This window comes from Dermacentor silvarum, chromosome 5 (genome assembly GCF_013339745.2).
Source record: "Dermacentor silvarum isolate Dsil-2018 chromosome 5, BIME_Dsil_1.4, whole genome shotgun sequence".
NCBI classification, from domain to species: domain Eukaryota; kingdom Metazoa; phylum Arthropoda; class Arachnida; order Ixodida; family Ixodidae; genus Dermacentor; species Dermacentor silvarum.
Genome location: NC_051158.1, coordinates 13,050,801 through 13,067,522, shown reverse-complemented (window position 1 = coordinate 13,067,522; position 16,722 = coordinate 13,050,801). Strand labels below are relative to the sequence as shown.

At 44.4% G+C, this 16,722-nt stretch overlaps 2 protein-coding genes, 1 long non-coding RNA gene and 3 other non-coding genes across 7 annotated transcripts in view; 4 read left to right on the top strand and 2 right to left on the bottom strand.

Moving 5' to 3' along the window:
• Positions 1-5,516, bottom strand: part of LOC119452299 (uncharacterized) — a 29,504-nt gene extending 23,988 nt beyond the window's left edge. The window contains exon 1 of the mRNA XM_037714532.2: positions 5,410-5,516. The gene's annotated coding sequence lies outside the window, so the exon portion shown is untranslated. The remainder of the gene's footprint in view (positions 1-5,409) is intronic.
• Positions 5,517-7,726: 2,210 nt separating this feature from the next.
• On the top strand, positions 7,727-7,798 carry Trnae-uuc (transfer RNA glutamic acid (anticodon UUC)). Its single transcript has one exon. It is a non-coding gene; the product is annotated as a tRNA-Glu (tRNA).
• Positions 7,799-7,804: 6 nt separating this feature from the next.
• Trnaq-uug (transfer RNA glutamine (anticodon UUG)) lies at positions 7,805-7,876 on the top strand. Its single transcript has one exon. It is a non-coding gene; the product is annotated as a tRNA-Gln (tRNA).
• Positions 7,877-8,242: 366 nt separating this feature from the next.
• Trnaq-uug (transfer RNA glutamine (anticodon UUG)) lies at positions 8,243-8,314 on the top strand. Its single transcript has one exon. It is a non-coding gene; the product is annotated as a tRNA-Gln (tRNA).
• Positions 8,315-11,713: 3,399 nt separating this feature from the next.
• Positions 11,714-14,653, bottom strand: LOC125945531 (uncharacterized). Its single transcript, XR_007466971.1, has 2 exons — positions 12,365-14,653; positions 11,714-12,195 (listed from the first exon to the last, which is right to left on the bottom strand). It is a non-coding gene; the product is annotated as an uncharacterized LOC125945531 (long non-coding RNA).
• A 1,367-nt stretch (positions 14,654-16,020) lies between these two features.
• LOC119452887 (H(+)/Cl(-) exchange transporter 7) overlaps positions 16,021-16,722 on the top strand; it is a 42,472-nt gene continuing 41,770 nt past the window's right edge. For both annotated transcript variants that reach the window (XM_037714837.2, XM_049667359.1), the window contains exon 1: positions 16,021-16,205. In XM_037714837.2, the coding sequence (XP_037570765.1) occupies positions 16,107-16,205 (99 nt within the window). In that variant the 5' untranslated portion in view covers positions 16,021-16,106. The remainder of the gene's footprint in view (positions 16,206-16,722) is intronic.

The following is a 16,722-nucleotide window of genomic DNA, read 5'->3' as shown; positions in this document are numbered from 1 at the left end:
AGGCGCGCACTTGAATCAATGTGCCGAAGCATGAGTGACGGCGACTACACCGACAAGACACGAATGTTGGAAGCTGAATGTTTTGTGACGGTCCACAGAGTAAGCGAGGGACTAGCGATAATACGTCTTTTGCTGCGAGCTACCGCAAAGTACAGAACATTTAAATTCTAAGCTTTGTGCGCAGCAAGAACAAATTTATCGTCGCAGCAGAGCACACCCGCGAATGATTACGCTGAAAATAAACAATCAGATAGTGGCCGCACCGAGTAACTTTACAGAGTCAGAAATATGACAAGCCGCTGAATCAAAATGTTGGCCTAATAAAGAATGCAGAGCACACTGATCCAGATTTTATTCATAAGCGGAAAGTTTGGACAGCTTGGAATACATTTCTAGCCCCGCTTTTAGTACAAGCATCGTATACGCTGCTCACGCCGTTTGGACAAGGCGTAATGAGCTCTGAAAGCACTTACATGTCCTCTAAAGCTGTGGCCAAAGCTTCGTGTCGTCCACGCAATCACCGTCTACGATACGCGTCGAAACAAGAGGTTTGCTGCGCCGCGCCGGCGTCACGCGCTTGCATTGTAAACGCGGAGGCAACGGACGCGGCTGAGGTAAGCAATGGACGCGTCACCACGTGATCAAACATGGCAGCGCCCGTGGGAGTGCCGCGAAAAGGGTCAATAGCAGTGCCTGCATGCCCACTTCAAACGTTTGTTGTGACACAATAGTTACCATGCAGACATCGAGTTGAACAATAATACGCAACGCCTATAACTGACGTACCTAACATTTTCGACTTTTCGTTTTCTGCTTTAAATGAGAGTCATCAGCCTCGATGCCCTAGAAAAGGTACTCGAGAGTTCAGTTTTTTTATAGAGAGCTGTCGCGGTGCACGTTACATTCGGCTGGTCAAAAACGAGCGCTTGGAACACGTTCGCCCGAATCATTCCGAGTGCCTTGCTGCTCAGAGCGCTCGGAGGCGCTCTCCCACCATCAATGTGTGAGCGCGACTGAAATCTGACAGAAACTAGATCACGTGGCACACTCAAGATTGCTCTGGTAGCACCGGGCACGTTCGGCTGGGGGTCAGCTTTCTCTGGCTCTAATCTCGATAGGGCCACTGCATCGCTGCAAACCGAGTTTGAATAAGCGCAGTAGGAACCAGTAGAATGTACCATAAAATAGTTTTTATATAACGTACCTGTTCAGGGGACGTATTCTTCGACAATCACTTCGGCGATACTATCGCCTTTGCGTGACGCAATGATCAACCAGCCAATCAGCGCATGCCTCACGGCGATACTATTGCCGAGGTGACACTATCGCCGAAAGTGATCGTCGCAGAATACGTCCCCAGGTTCCGTTTCACATCAGGAGTATGTGTCGTGAAGTTATCACACAGAATGTGATCACGTGGGAGAAGGCGGTCATTAAAAAAAAATTAATTCTGGGGTTTTACGTGCCAAAACCACGTCGCAGGCACGCCGTATACAGCGTGCCTACGACGTGGTTTTGGCACGTAAAACCGCGGGAGACTATGGATTAATTTTGATCACTTCGGGTTCTCTAAAGTGTGCCTAAATCTTAGTACGCGAACGTTTTTGCATTTCGACCCCATTGATATGCAGCCGCGACGGCCGGGAAACATATACCCTCGACCTCGTGTTTAGCAGCGCAACGGTAACGGCATAGCCATTACCGTGATTACCGTCGCGTGTTGAGAAGGCGGTCATCGCGACGTTTTGGCACTGGCGCCAGCTCTCTCGGTCGTCTGTTCCGCTTTTACATCGGTCCGCTAGCAGACGCCCGTAGGCCGAACGGAGATACTATACCTCTGGACACTGTCAAAATCCGCCATATTGTCCAATTCTGTAATGGCAGCATTTTGAGCCCATCAGAGACCCTGTAGCAGCCCTCTGGGCCAATCAGTGCTAGCAAGAAGGCGAATTGGAGAATATGGCGAAATTTTTCAGTGACAAGAATAGCACCGTACGAAAAAAAGGAAAAAAGAAAAAGGAAAGAAGCCCCGCGATGTACTGCTCCCACGTGTCCGTCTACTGCGTCGTGACGTCACAACACGCGTGCACCTCCTGGGAAACGATACCGAAACTGGGTCTACAAAAAAAGCTATTACGGTAAATTACTGAGGACACTCTGAGGCTTGCCACTAAATTTTCTGGGGTTTCGAGTTCGAGGACTTTCATTGAAAGTAAAAAAAAATAACCATAATAAAAATCAAAGCCCCTTTTTCAAAGAAAGATGGTTGAACACGAAGCTTTCTCCCATGCAAACTGAATCAAAGACAAAGATCAGCGCCAACGACCACGCAACGCACTCAGGAAATGCTGAGCGCGCCGATGCGATGCATATATATGTGATTTGATTGCTTGTTTAGGATAGTATTTTTTAAATGTTGAAGTTGAATGAAGACACATTTCGTTAAATTGCATAGCTTTTATTTTGGACCATGTAGCCGTTGATTACACGCACACACTCACACTTCCACGGACGATTCTACACTTGCACAGTATTTCCTCGTGAACGCTGTGGTAGACGGTCAGAGGCTCTGCCGTTGCCGATACTCGAGATGGGACTTACGAGCACGATCGCGCTCACGTTCGCGTACGGCAGCCTCTTCTGCTGTGCGCTGCACCCGCGGCCTAACCATGGTGACGGCCGGGAATGCATTGCGTGACGCGCGTAATGCAATGCAGATATATACAGTTCGTCTGGATAGCGTGGCGTTGCAGTTTCCATTGTTCTTATTGGTACAACTGCGAATGTAAACTGTAGTGTTCTACGATACGTATGTCGTGCGCCATTGATCTATTGTGTGCGCAGATGAGCAGATAGTTCCATTGTTTTCGGCGTTTGCGGCGCTCACTGACGAATCGGTGAGACATCGCTTTCTATGTCTATCGAAGTTGCCTATCGTGCGAAGTTGTAGCGTGTAGATGATACGTGATACCAATTACAAATTAAATAGTAAGTCTGGGGTGTTGTGCCAGGAGTTCCGGAACCGAGGGGGGAGGGAGGGGGCAGTGGAGGGCAGGCGCCTCCACAGGTTCCATTGCAAGGAGGAACTTCCCCCTCTCCCCCCACAGCTGTGAGGGCCGACTACCCCTTTACTATAGCAAGATAAGCCTGGGTTTTACAGTGAGGAAACAAAATGTTGTGCATATAGGCGAAATGAGCCCGGATCCTGACCCCACATTCAAAATACACTTCCGGAGTCCCTGGTCCTGCCCGCTTCGCATTACCCTAATTGTCGGTTACCAGAAACACCAACGGCATGCTGTGCGTGAATGTGTAGTTGCATGTACACTTTGAACGCTTACATGTCGCATATGTTTAGAGTGCGCAGTGATGCGCAGTGAAGCGCAAAGCACTGGTTATTCAAAAGGTCGGTACTCGTCGCCTCCGTGTGCGATATTTGTGGCGGCCGGCACGGGTACTTCACTGCAATGAGCGGTAAGCCACAACGAACAATGTATCCGATCTTCAACGCATTATAATTCAAGTCCCGCGAGTTACCTGCGTTGTTGACGGTGAAGAACGTTACGTCGCTGTTCAACGTACTAACTCTTGGCTTTGTCGAACGAAGAGGTGTGCTTTCGACCTATTCCATACTAAATGAATTAGTTGTCAATACATTTTTGTCAAACGTATGTTTCATGTCTATGGCTGTATGCCTGTACTTTACTTCACTGTATTCATGTACGTAACATTGTCAAACATTCTGTTCTATCATTCATGCTCTCAACACGTGTATACGTTTGAGCCATTCCTTTCTCTCTCTCCCTGTGTGTGTGTGTGTGTGTGTGTGTGTGTGTGTGTGTGTGTGCGTGTGTGTGTGTGTGTGTGTGTGTGTGTGTGTGTGTGTGTGTGTGTGTGTGTGTGTGTGTGTGGTGTTGTGTGTGTGTGTTGTGTGTGTGTGTGTGTGTGATAAATTCTACTACAGCTCCTGGTAAAACGAACACACATTCACTGCATCCAGCATTATATGTGAGACGTGACCATGTGAAATTGCTGTGTGCACAAGCTAAGAATGGGAGCATGGTGGTGTGCGTGCTCCTGAATCACCAAAAAATAATGTGTAAGCCTAACAAAACGCCCTATCGTTTGAATTTCTGACAAGCCGTAAGACAGACCGGCTTCTGCAGGCTTATTCGAGGCACAATATTCGTCACGTGGGCGACAGTATAGTTGGCCCAAAGTCAGCACCCTTGTAGACGGCGGATATCAATCGCCGGGCTACATTGCCACGACAGACTCGGCCAAAGTTCAGCCAGAGAAGCTTTTCCCATCGTATTCTCTCGTTCTCGAGAAAGATTTCCTCCAAGTTTCGCGGTAAGAAACTGCACGGTCTGCCCAATTTGGTGATGTAAAGTACCACGGCCGCTTGATAAACACAAACGCACACACCTGTGCTTTTATCCAGCGGCCGTGGAAGTACCTTGAACTCGTGATTCCACGATAACCACGTGTTCAATCTTGGCTATAAAATCTTAGAAATTCAAGCATCCACGTTGTCTTCGATATTTCGTCATTATTTTCTCCGCGGGAGCAGGAACGGTAATGCAAAACACATTATTCCTCGTTCTGATGGGGCCCGAATGGTCTCCGGCTATAGGTTTGCAGCTTAAGCGGCAAGTCATTTAATATCCCCATACATCACGATGTATGAGTGTAAGCAAAGCTGTATTTTTTTTTTTTTTAGTCAGTTCATATTTATACGATATTTATACGATCTACGGTAGCAGCCGGAGAATTGCGGCGTATACGCGAGACGATACAATAAGTCTAGCGAGAAACGTGGGCTGCCCTAGAGCATGGTCGTTATTTTCAACGTCTGTGCATATTAGTCATTCGTTTCACAAGCTCCTTGTTTCCGGGACTTGCCGGACGAATAAAGAACTCGTCTAGACACTATATATTGGGTTATATTCCAGTCTGAACTTCAGAAAAGCAGAAACCTTAAGCAGTAACCTCAAGCGCCGCAGGTTGAGCTTCCCTGCTCCAAGCGGCACGACCTATATAGAGAAAGAAACTTTGCTAAGTTAGCAGCCAGAGGAGAAACTATGAAATACGTACCGGCAAACTGAAAAAAAGGTCGATTCGACCGTATAACATTCTTCGCTTCTCTTTGTCCGAAACCGGCTAACGAGTCGGGAACGTGTAACGAGCCTTAGGCTTATTCTCGATTCGATTCGCGGACTGCCCGGTAAACATGTCTGTCCCGAAGAAGACATAGACGCGTTGCGCAAGAAAGTCAGAACGTCCCGTTTCGGGAAAAAGGGGGAAGTGTGTGCGCGCGCGTCGAAATTCGCGGTGGCTGAAAGCAGCCCAGCGCGGCGGAAAACGTGGACAGAAAGACCAACGAATCGAACAGGGGACCAAACTTACCTCATGGCGCAAACGAGGACCGCCTTGTGCAGGGAAACGATCTTTCCGAGCCGCATTTGGCGCAGAGACGCGAGCGAGCAACTTCTCGCCTAAGCAAACAAGAAGCGAAAGCTGCGGCGGTCGCCAACCACGCAGCGTCTCTCATGCTCCTAGCGGAGAGCTCGGAAACCGCTGCGTCGCGCTTGCTACGGCCTCTGAGACGACCGAGTTCTGGCGGTGATCTCGAAGCTCGCTTGCGCCGATTGACCGCTGCGTTAGCATGTACTACACCACTACGCTTCAAAGAATCTGTAGCTGCGTCGCTGGCTTTCCTAGAACGGTGTATGGAACCACACGTGAAATACACTGTTTTCAGAAAGACATATTTTCAAAATGTATTTCTTTAATCTGAACACATGACGGATAAATTTTTGAAGCATCCAGATGTTTGAGTCCTCTACAAACACTATAAAACAAAATTTTCCCACAACTGCATCAACTTAATGAAAAAAACTAGTCTTGTCGTTATGCTACAGATGGCGCGACAATTTGTTAATTATTAATGCTAGGCCAGTTTGTGTTGCAGTTTTTGAAACATGGGATTTGTGTATTGTTTTACATGTGGCGTGTTCAACGACCACTGAATGAAAGCAAATCCAAGGGCGCGTTTGAATCACGCTGCTTGTGCCCTTCGGTTATTTCCTCAGGAATCGTTAGTTTCTGCCTGCGACTTCCTTTCCTCAGTATGCTTCCGGGCCATGTTCCGGGGCAATATTGCTTTGCACGCGAACAAACCAGCGGCTGACGAACCGACATTCGTGCACAAAAATACGTATTCCCATGATGTACATGTAGACATTCGATCGAGTGGGGTCCCGCCGCCGCCCGCACTCGTTTCCGGCGTCTATTAAATTATGCACCACGTACAAAAACTTTGATACGAGAAAGGGACTGAGCAGAAAAAGCCTTCGACTAACCGAGCAAGAAAAAAAAAAAAAAAGTCAAATCAGCGTAGGCGGAACCTTCGCAATTTGCGTACGCGACGCTGTATGGTGTACTTATACAACGAACTTATCTGTGGGGACATTAGTCGATCTGTGAAACAAATTTTAATCAAGAAACCAGACAATGCCGACCCGAAAAGTTGTTCCCGGCAGATGACGAAAGTGAGACGATATAAACAGCGGAGCGGTGGATTATTAGCACCCTTCATGTCTCCTCACTTTTGGCATATATCGGTACGGTGGCTAGACCCGTAATACCGGGAACAAACTTTCCATTCAAAATACCGTGTTGTACAAATACATGTGCCTCATATCTCATAGCAAACACCATTGGTCCCCTTTCTCACAGTTTCATAAGCGCTCTTTCGAAAATCCAAGCATACTAAAGTCGTTTATGAAAAAAAAAAATAAATAATAATAATAATAATAAAATAATCTTGGTATTTCTGTGCGGTGTGCATGTTACTTATGTTTGTTCGCACTTGTAACGTAGTGATTTCTGCTAGTTTAAAAGCAGCTCAGTCACAGGCACGGTGTTTACACCGTTGTCACAGTTTATCTTGCTGAACCGCAAACGTCGTCTGCTACCAAACGATTGCAGCGTCATCTTCAATGAGCAATGACATGCTACCGCTAGGATAGAATCAACTAAAACACAGCAGCTCAATAAAACGCACGGAAACCCTAGTTAGATAAAAGAACACATTAAGTATTTTCCGCAAACAACCGTTAGCATAATCTTAAAAAAAAAACGGCCTTCGAGATTTTGCGTTACCAATCTCAGAGGCCATAAGTTAAGCAACACAAAATCTATTGCCCTCAGTTGGAACTATAAAGTTGAAACGGTTGAATCACAGCAGTGTCACGTGCGAAGTAAAATAAATACTAGTACTCATAATTGTTTATTTCCTTTTTCTTGCTAGTAGCGTAACCAATATATCCAAAATTCGTGATAACAAGTGTTTGTTTGATTGCATGTGCATTCGTTAAAACTGGAGCACGAGCAAAGACGACGAAAAATGGAACACACACGGCGTGTGTCGGTGCTTATTTTCAAGGGCCGTGCAGCATCCGCTACAAGAACTTTTACGACGCACGTGCATCGTCCATCGCAACTTCAACGGTGCTTTTTCGCACATACGCATATGCGGCGTCAAAGCCAACTTCGTCATGATGGCGCAGATCTGTAAGTTGTTTGCTGCATTACGGCGCTCTGCAAATGTTATCGATTTAACCGGCCGCTTCTAGTCAAATTCACAAAGCGCTCGAAAGCGCAGCAACTTACTCATGTCTTGATATGTTCATATAACAATAATGAAGAGGCAGCGAGCATCTCCGGCGTGGTCTAGTGGCTAGGATATCTGGCTTTCACCCAGAAGGCCCGGGTTCGATTCCCGGCGTCGGAATGATTTGGTCTCATGGTGTAATGGTTAGCACTCTGGACTTTGAATCCAGCGATCCGAGTTCAAATCTCGGTGAGACCTCTTTTGCTTCTTTTTTTTTTTCCTTCTGTGTACTTACATGAATGCACAGCTTACGCAATTGCTTTTACGGTTTTCTAGAGGCCCGTCTGCTACGAGGTTTCATCATCTGATCGCATGTTCTCGTCTTTTTTTTTTTTTTTTTTACTTTGACATAAATATATATGTTTTTCTTGTGAGAGGTTGGCTGAACGCCTTCGCAACGAATTCCCGTACGACTGACAATTGCGAATCGCAAATGCTTGCCCATAAATAGGACGCAGTACACCGAGGTTTTCTGTACGTGTTCCAAAACCGTTTCTTAACCTCAAACGGTATCAAACAAAAAACGACTAAAGCACCGTCGCTAAAATTGCGTGCTATCAGCCTGGTCTCATGGTGTAATGGTTAGCACTCTGGACTTTGAATCCAGCGATCCGAGTTCAAATCTCGGTGAGACCTTAGTTCTTTTTATGTCCGCCTTCTCTTGTTTGTGTTTTTTTGTTTTTTTTTCCCACATTTCAACAAAACAGACTATGCACTAAACTGTGACAGTAATTTTGTTGCCTTCCTTTTTGATGACTACTGTTTCAGAGATTTACTTGAATCGTGCAGTTGCTAAGAAAGCCCCATCCTTGGACACTGGCATGTTCATGTTCTCATTGAGCACATTGCGTGTGCTCAATCTATACATCAGGTGTTGAGTAAAGCTGTAATCAAATGAATAAACCTAATGAAATTGCTGGTGACTTAGCCAGAATGCTCAGTGTGATCAATCAAATTGGCTTTGTTCTACACAGAATGTTTATACCAGAGAGACAAGTGATTTCACACAATTAAAAATACAACTTGCCTGTCCAAACAAGCTGTATGTCCGTGCTGCAAGCCATCTTTGGACCACAATTTGGATAGCAATTAGTATAAATGTTTTTTTTTTTTTTTTTTTTTTGAGTAGGTGGAGATTCTTGTTGGAATGTGTGGTATGTTCCTCTTGGTTAAATGTTTGAACGGATGCCCCAAACAGATAAGCTCTTTGAACACGAATATGGCACACTGCATATACTGTACATCTTGACAATTTGATTCTTTTGCACATAGCACTGGCTTGTTACACGAGTGTTGAAGTGAAACTTGTTTGTCATTCCTGTTCAGCGAGAACTACTCATTTCCAGTTCAACTCTGGAGCTAAAAAATAATGGTTCAAGACAGTTTGAATTGATTTATTTGCAGAACTTAATAACCACTAGAGGTTAAACAGCCTAAATTTATTTTGTTTGAATACTAGACAGTGCTGCCGAGCTGCATGGGGAAAAAAGGCACCTATTCATGCTTTTCTTCGTGCCACAAGTAGTTTTAAAAAAGTACATTGTGAAGACTTACCTCGGATGCAATATGTCAGAATAGATCATTTCTATTGCACTTACTTCAGCATGCCTACCAGCATGATCACATGTGGCCGCCTTGCTAGGAAGCACTGTTTTTGTTTCAGTGATCATATAGGTCTGCCACCACAGAAATTCGATTATAGCCAATTTGAAATGCTCACAAGCTCACGAATGTATACTAAAATGCGTGCCGCCTGATGAGCCACATCTAAAATTACCCAAAGCCTGTGTGCATATACAAATGAGGTGTAGTATGGCGTTGGGCCACAAGTACAGGCGATGCATGGATGAAAAGGTACCGAGGTCGTGGTCAACTTGGGAGAGGTTACCAACTGTTTCTTGTTCGCAAGGGCTTATTACCTATGGCTGGCAGTCTTCCTCAATATGTCCATCATGATAGGCTGGCACCTGCTTTTACAAACAGTTTTAGTTTAACTACTTTTAATGTGACTAGCATCCTTTGTGAACTTCACACACTGTTTGGTATGATGGCTGTTTTTAACATCTTTTAAGCCAACTTGGGCCACTCTGTATGTGCCGCTCTCCAGTGAAGAAATGCACCCGGCCACTCCATGCGGCTGGCGAGCTTGTACATATCACAAGCTTGTATGTCTCGTTACTTCCATCCTTATAATAATCATCATAACATACAAACCGTATGGCCAATTGCACACAATATTGCTAATCGCATTAACGTTGCCAAGCGTTTCCAAATGATGGATGTTCTGCCTTTTTTTTTGCAAATACAGACCCTGAAACATCGTCTTTTGTCTTTCTAATTTCATTCGAGTTGGAGAAAAAAAGTTCCAGTTTGAGTTAAGGTTTCATGCAAAAATAGATTTTCTTCTTGCGCTTTAGTTGTGGTTTAATACTCTGGTTACAACTAAAATTATCCAGCTTAAATTTTTTTATCTAGTATGTGTGACACCACATTTTGGGATAAGTAGGTCTCTGTGCCACACATTAGAAATGAACAAGCACTGCCACTTAGCTCAACCGACCAGCAAAGTAGGTTGGCCTCTACAACTGTTTCAACAGCATGGCAATGTGCATCATGCATGTACTGTCATGCAAAATTTCTGTGCTTATTAAAGCTTCTCTCGCTTAACAATATTTCCTGCCACAGCAGCCAGTCCTAACAAATCTCCTATCAGGAAGCTATTTCTGCATTTCACATATACTTGATTCTATTACGACAGTTGCTTGCATTTTCCTAATTAGTAAGCACTCTTCTACAGTTCCCTAAGTTACATAGGGCCAATATGGAGCAGGGAACTTCAGGTAAAGATGGTGGATTGTGGTAAGAAACCATGGTTTTGAATTGAATGTTTTCAAACCGTAACGGACCGACCGTCACTCTAGCGTCAATTTCCATAGTTTTACACTATAGTTGTTAAACATGACCAGTAATGATCTGCTCACACAAGCACAGACATTTTGTACAGTAGCACCCCTAGACAGTAAAAACATGTTGGACTACTCTCATAATCGAAATGCACTGGAAAGCAGAAGTGGCAATAGCTTGCACCAGCTAAACATTTATCTGGCTGTGCCATCATGATAGGCAAATGCAAAAGTGAACAAATTGGAAACGACTAGCATACACTGAAACATTTTCATGTTTGCCTGTATTTAGCTTAATTTAGGCTCCAAAATAGAGGTTTAGGAGTATACCCCATTTGAATATCAGCTAGAGTACTTGAACATTACACTTTCTTGCAATTATGCCCACACCAGTTTTTTTTCTTGATTACATTCCAATTCATGCCGACAGTGCACAAGCATTTGCCCAAATGTTAGTAGCATTTGAAGTAACACTTACTATGCTACAAAACAGCCAACTATCAACCAATCCCCATGGCCCATTGGCTACGTGAATGTGGCCGTTGCAACAAGACACTCAGCACACATCGCCATTCGGCTATGCGCATTATAGTATAACACTATGGGTCATTCAAAATCTCTTGAAACATGGCATGGGTGGCTTGTTTCAAAAGTGTTTTTACTTCTGCACATCTTGCACTATCAAACTGCCCCCAATAACCCACGAAGCCGTTTCAGAATGGCTCACTTCGTACTACCATATTCAAAAGCAAGGCAATTTGGTACTGACAACAGCCGTGAAGCTTCCACATTATAGGGCTAGTATTTTCTTCACTATCCAGTGCTAGCTCGTCTCCGAGTGGAGCAAGATATGGCCTGCCAGAACACACAGAAACGACTAGCTACCGAAGTCAACGATAGAGCCAAGGGATAATCTGGCACCACCGACTCTACTTTCACGAATTTAGAGCAAGCCATATAAAATAAGGTACACAGAGGCCATACATGAAATTTACCAGTTCACCGCTGAATCAATCACATGCAGCAAATGGCTCCTCCCTTCAAGTGAGCAAAATCAAATCTGTACGACGTGCTTTCACCATTTGCATATTTATCCCGCAACTACTGCATAAAAAAAGACACAAAACAGTCATTTTTTTAGCAATCCATTTATTTACTTGAGCTCTTTCACCTGGAGACCTGAAAAGGAACAAGAAAAGTCATGTTAGACAAAAAATAAATTGACATGTTCACAACGAACATGACCTCATCCTAGGATCCAAAATTGAGCTTTGAGCAACATGCTAGATGGTGAGTCTCCTCTATCAGGCTAATCTAGTTGTTGGTACAAGGAGGGCAGCACTCTTAGTCAATATGACAGTGTAGTTTAATAATGTGCTTCCTTTAACTTGGCGCAGTGCCTTAAGTTCACTGCACTCTATTTCATACATAGCAGGAAACGCTAGAAAGACCTCTCACGTATGGCAAAAAAATTGTCACATGTGAAACGATAGGTATGCATCTTGTAAGTCGATGTAACGCAAGTCCCACACTTTTTTTTGTCCTAATATGCGCACTCAATGATCCACATTCGACATGAAGGCATAATCACCCAGAATAGACAAGGCTTGCACGCTGTTGCACAAATTTTCAGCATGCCGTGACACTTGCTGGTGCCAATGCCACAGTGATAAAACCTGAACTTGCGTCACACTGCACATAGAACTGCAAGAGCTGGTGCAGAAACTATAGCCCATCTGTACACAAACGATGCAGTTGCATTAGAGTGGAGATCAGGTGCCACCAAAAGCTCTTTCATAACAATAACAAGGCAGCACCTTGAGTTTGCAATACATATGCACTTATATACTAGTCTTGGGGATTTGCATGCATTTTTTGTTTTTGTACAAGTTCAGGAAGTACAGCTCCGCAGTCCTCGATATTATAGTGCAGCGCTGACCACGACTACGTAGGGACCAGTTGTGCACCAGTTCTCCGCACTCTTGCACTCGGCGAGTTAAGTGCAGATGGTAAAGACGACGCTGCTTGTGGCAGGTGAAATGGCGATGTGCTTGTTAATTAGTGACACAGTGATGGTATTGTTTTGCAGTTTTTTTTAAAAATAAAACGGTCCACTCAGCTGGCAAAAGGTGGCAAAAATTAATCTGGAGCTCTCTGCTATGGCGCCAGTGATAACCAAATGTGCAGTTTCAAGACAGGAAACTACCACAATTTGGTTTGGCAGAAGGACATGCTCCAGAATAAATTAAACCACAGAATTTTTGCATTCTACCCCCATTGGAATGCGGCCAGAAATGAACCCGCCAACCTTGTCCTTAGCAGAACACCACAGGCACTGAGCTATGGAATTCAGGAAATGTTCAGGAACTTTACACCATGATCAGCTCCTATGCAAAAGCTGTTACTTTCATGTGACTCTCCACTTATTGCTAAAGCAACAACCATCTGTTGATTTCACGTTTCTGCACATCATTAATGTACTTCACAACCAAACAAACAGCTTTACACAAAAACTAACAGCAAATGACCTTGCCAACATGTCACAATCAGACACGCATGTTCCTGCTAGCCAAGGCAATCACAGCAAGATAAAATATATTCCTGAAAGTCGCTGACCGTGGACACAGCCCCCGACTAGCAGCACAACATGCGACATGTAGCAAAAAGAAGCCTCGAGACAATACTACAAACCCTACATCCCTGGAGTTGAAAAAGCTGCACCAGTGAAAGCTTGCATAATCCATGGCTTTGTAGCGCCTCATTTCGCAGGTAGCATAACATGCTGAAATGCACATTCTATACTGCACTGCTCATTATTCAAGCTTACAGCGCAAGCTCTTAAGTACTGGGCAGAGTTCAACCCTGAAACCAGCTTCTGGACAAATCTGAATAGTATAAAAGATTTTAATTTATTAATGACACGAACTTGTTCACTCAAAACCTCAACTACTTCTGCAGAGAAAATTATTTCACTATGCTTGTAAGCCATTTGAATTTTGATTCAATAATACAGTTAAAGCTCCCGATCTACCGAAGAAATTTTCATTCCCCGGCAGGTTGATGTCATCAACCCGAACTAACGAAACTAATGGGCACTAAACTCGATTTAACCAAGTTTTCCCTGAAATAATGAGTAAAAATAGCGGCAATTTATTTCTAATTTTGACACAGACGAGTTTTTCTTAGTGTGTGTGTAACATTATGGGGTTTTACGTGCCAAAACCACGATCTGATTATGAGGCGTAGTGGGGGACCGCCTGGGGTTCTTTAACGTGCACCTAAATCTAAGCACACGGGTGTTTTCACATTTCGCCCCCATCGAAATGCAGCCGCCGTGGCCGGGATTAGATCCCGCGACCTCGTGCTCAGCAGCCCAACACCATAGCCACTGAGCAACCACGGCGGGTTTCTTAAGAGTGTGTGCTCTAACACTATCGTATTATTACAGCTAAGCACCCTAGTCACTGTCTTTGCATGTCAGCAGCCTGTCATAGCTTCACGCAACCATCAACTTAGCCTGTATTGCACACCAATACTATTTTCAGTGTTTACATCTACTAGTTGCTGCGCAGTTTTTTTTTTCTCATTTGTAGTGTTAGTGACACAAACGAATGAAATTCTGTGGTTTTATGTGCAAGAACCACGACCCGATTATGAGGCATGCTCTAGTGAGCGACCCTGTATTAATTTTGACCCACCTCGGTTTAATGTGCACCCGATTCTAAGTACACAAGAGTATTTCGCCCCTTCAAAATGCAGCCGCTGTAGCTGGAATTGAACCCGCAACCTCAGGAGGTTGCAGCGCACAATCCATGGGTCAGTGCAAGCACAAGCAATTTTGTTCTCAGCAAATAAACATGTGGACAACTACAGTCCTAAAAAATAATTAACAGCAATTTATGGTGAGAATTCGGGTTAACAGTGTGGCAAGGAAGGAGTTAGAGGTATACTGGTATATATTTCAGACTCATTTCCTGTGTTAACGCTACTTCGATGTCTGCTACATAGTGCTACAGTAAAACAGCGAATGACACCTGTGTAACAGCAACGCAAGCAAAGCAGCAAGGGCTCAACACAAACCTGGGGGAAGGGACTGCTTGAGCTTCTCAGCCTTCTCCTTCTCGGTGACGACGATGGTGTAAAGGTACTTGCTGCAACGCACCTTGAACTTGGTCACGTTGTCAGGGTTCTTCTTTATCTTCACCGCTGCACAACAACAGATGAGAACAGAGGCCAAAGATAAGTTTTGAAAGTTGTACAAGTTGATCCATGTTTATTAAAAAAACAGTATGAAAAGGAATGCTGATAAATGGCTTCACCTTTTTCAACAAATCAAAGTTGACGACTATCCAAGCCCTTACGCTAGTACTTCAATGTCATTACTCGTCCTATTTTCAACTCCTTGTTGTTATGCAAATGTAAATTGTCTTGTAGCCACCAACTACGTCGCTCAGTTCTTTCCCTACTGATGCGTCCCCGGTCTTGCAAACCACCTCTCGCTTAAGTTCACCAGTACGTGTTTGCCATCCACTGCTATCTCAAAGACCTATGGCTTCATGAACACTTACATTCAAAATTATACCTAATTGTATCCGTAGTAAAGACGGAGCAGTACAAAACAACGCTATCAAATGACGTTTTGGAAGCATTACTGAGCCGATGACGAAATATGTTGAGACACTACAGTTTATAGTGACCGTGTACGAATGATCAATTTAACAGGAACGAAAACTCACACTTGGCATCTTTCCGCCTCGCCGTCAGGAGGAACTCCTTGATCTCCTTAAGTTGCTTAGGCTGTAAAAGTAGACAAAGCAACCAAAAATAAGAGACACTACGACGCATAGGCCGCTACAAACACCGAGGAGCCCGTGAAATGCCGGCAGTTCGCGCTGTCAGCTTTGCAACGATTAAGAATTCGTACTAATTAGTAACATGACAACTAGCTTTCCATGCACATGGCAAGACCGAACTATTTATTTTGCACAAATGCTACCAAACAAGCGCCGAAAGCTGATACAGAGCAGAAACCACGGCGAAGATCACGAGCGAAAGCGCCACTTACCATAGCGATTTATTCCACGGGCAGCCTGGAAAACAACGATATATTACGTTTAGCAATCACTTCGCAAAAGAAACTCCGTAATTTTTCACGCAATACAGCACTAAAGGTAATAATCACCAATGATTAAACACGATTTACAAAAGAATGGTACTATACCTGATCTCACTATGGCAGCTCCGTGCTGAAAAAGAGGCTGATTTCAGCGTCGCACGCACTCACCGAAGCTTCGTAGCTGCGAAAATCAGCGCTTTAAAATAAGCAGTGTATTTCATAATTTGTTATCTTAGTTTGTTATTATTAATAAATGTTTAAGTACTTGGTTAATTTTAGTTAATAAAGCAGTGCGATACGCAACTGTTTAATAACTTTTTATGAAATTTTTGTCACGTGGTGGTCAATGATACACCCTCCCATGCCCGCATCTCCGTTTGTATGAAGGCGATCGGGCGATTGCGGAGCGATGCCAGGTGTCCGAAGAAAGGTGGATTCCTCAAATAGGGACAGTGATGACGAGCGAACGCCCCTTTTTGAAGCGGACCACCTTCCATCAACATCTGGCGTAAGTTGGCCAGCTTGTCCACTGCATGAATTCGCGTCTCCTAGTTCGCGCGACGCGCACTTGTTGTTCATGTAGCTGTCATGATAGTTTAGGATCAACGTCATGTGCAAACACAGGAATTCCATCATCCCGTTTGTTCTTTCACGTTTACACACGGGCGTTTTCGTGTCAACACGGAGAGTTAAGCAAAGGCTGCTTTTGCTCTAACACGAGTTCGCGGAACGGTATTTAGACGTCTTGGAGAGCAGTGTTTTGAGCAATGATCTGGGTATTTCTCGACTGAATGAAGAACTCTGAGCATCCCCGATAGCGCGGGCCTGTCTGCGTCATCTCAGGCTGGTTGATACAGCGTGCTAGCGCAACGTGACACGTTTTTGTACAGGTCAGGGAAGTAAAAAAGTGTAGCCTGCTGTGATGACTAAGTGCGGCCGCCGACTGTGTTTGTTTATTTATTTTTTAGGTCGGTCGCGCGTTATTTTGCGCTGTGCTGCCAACGTCGCGTTTACTCAAAAGACGG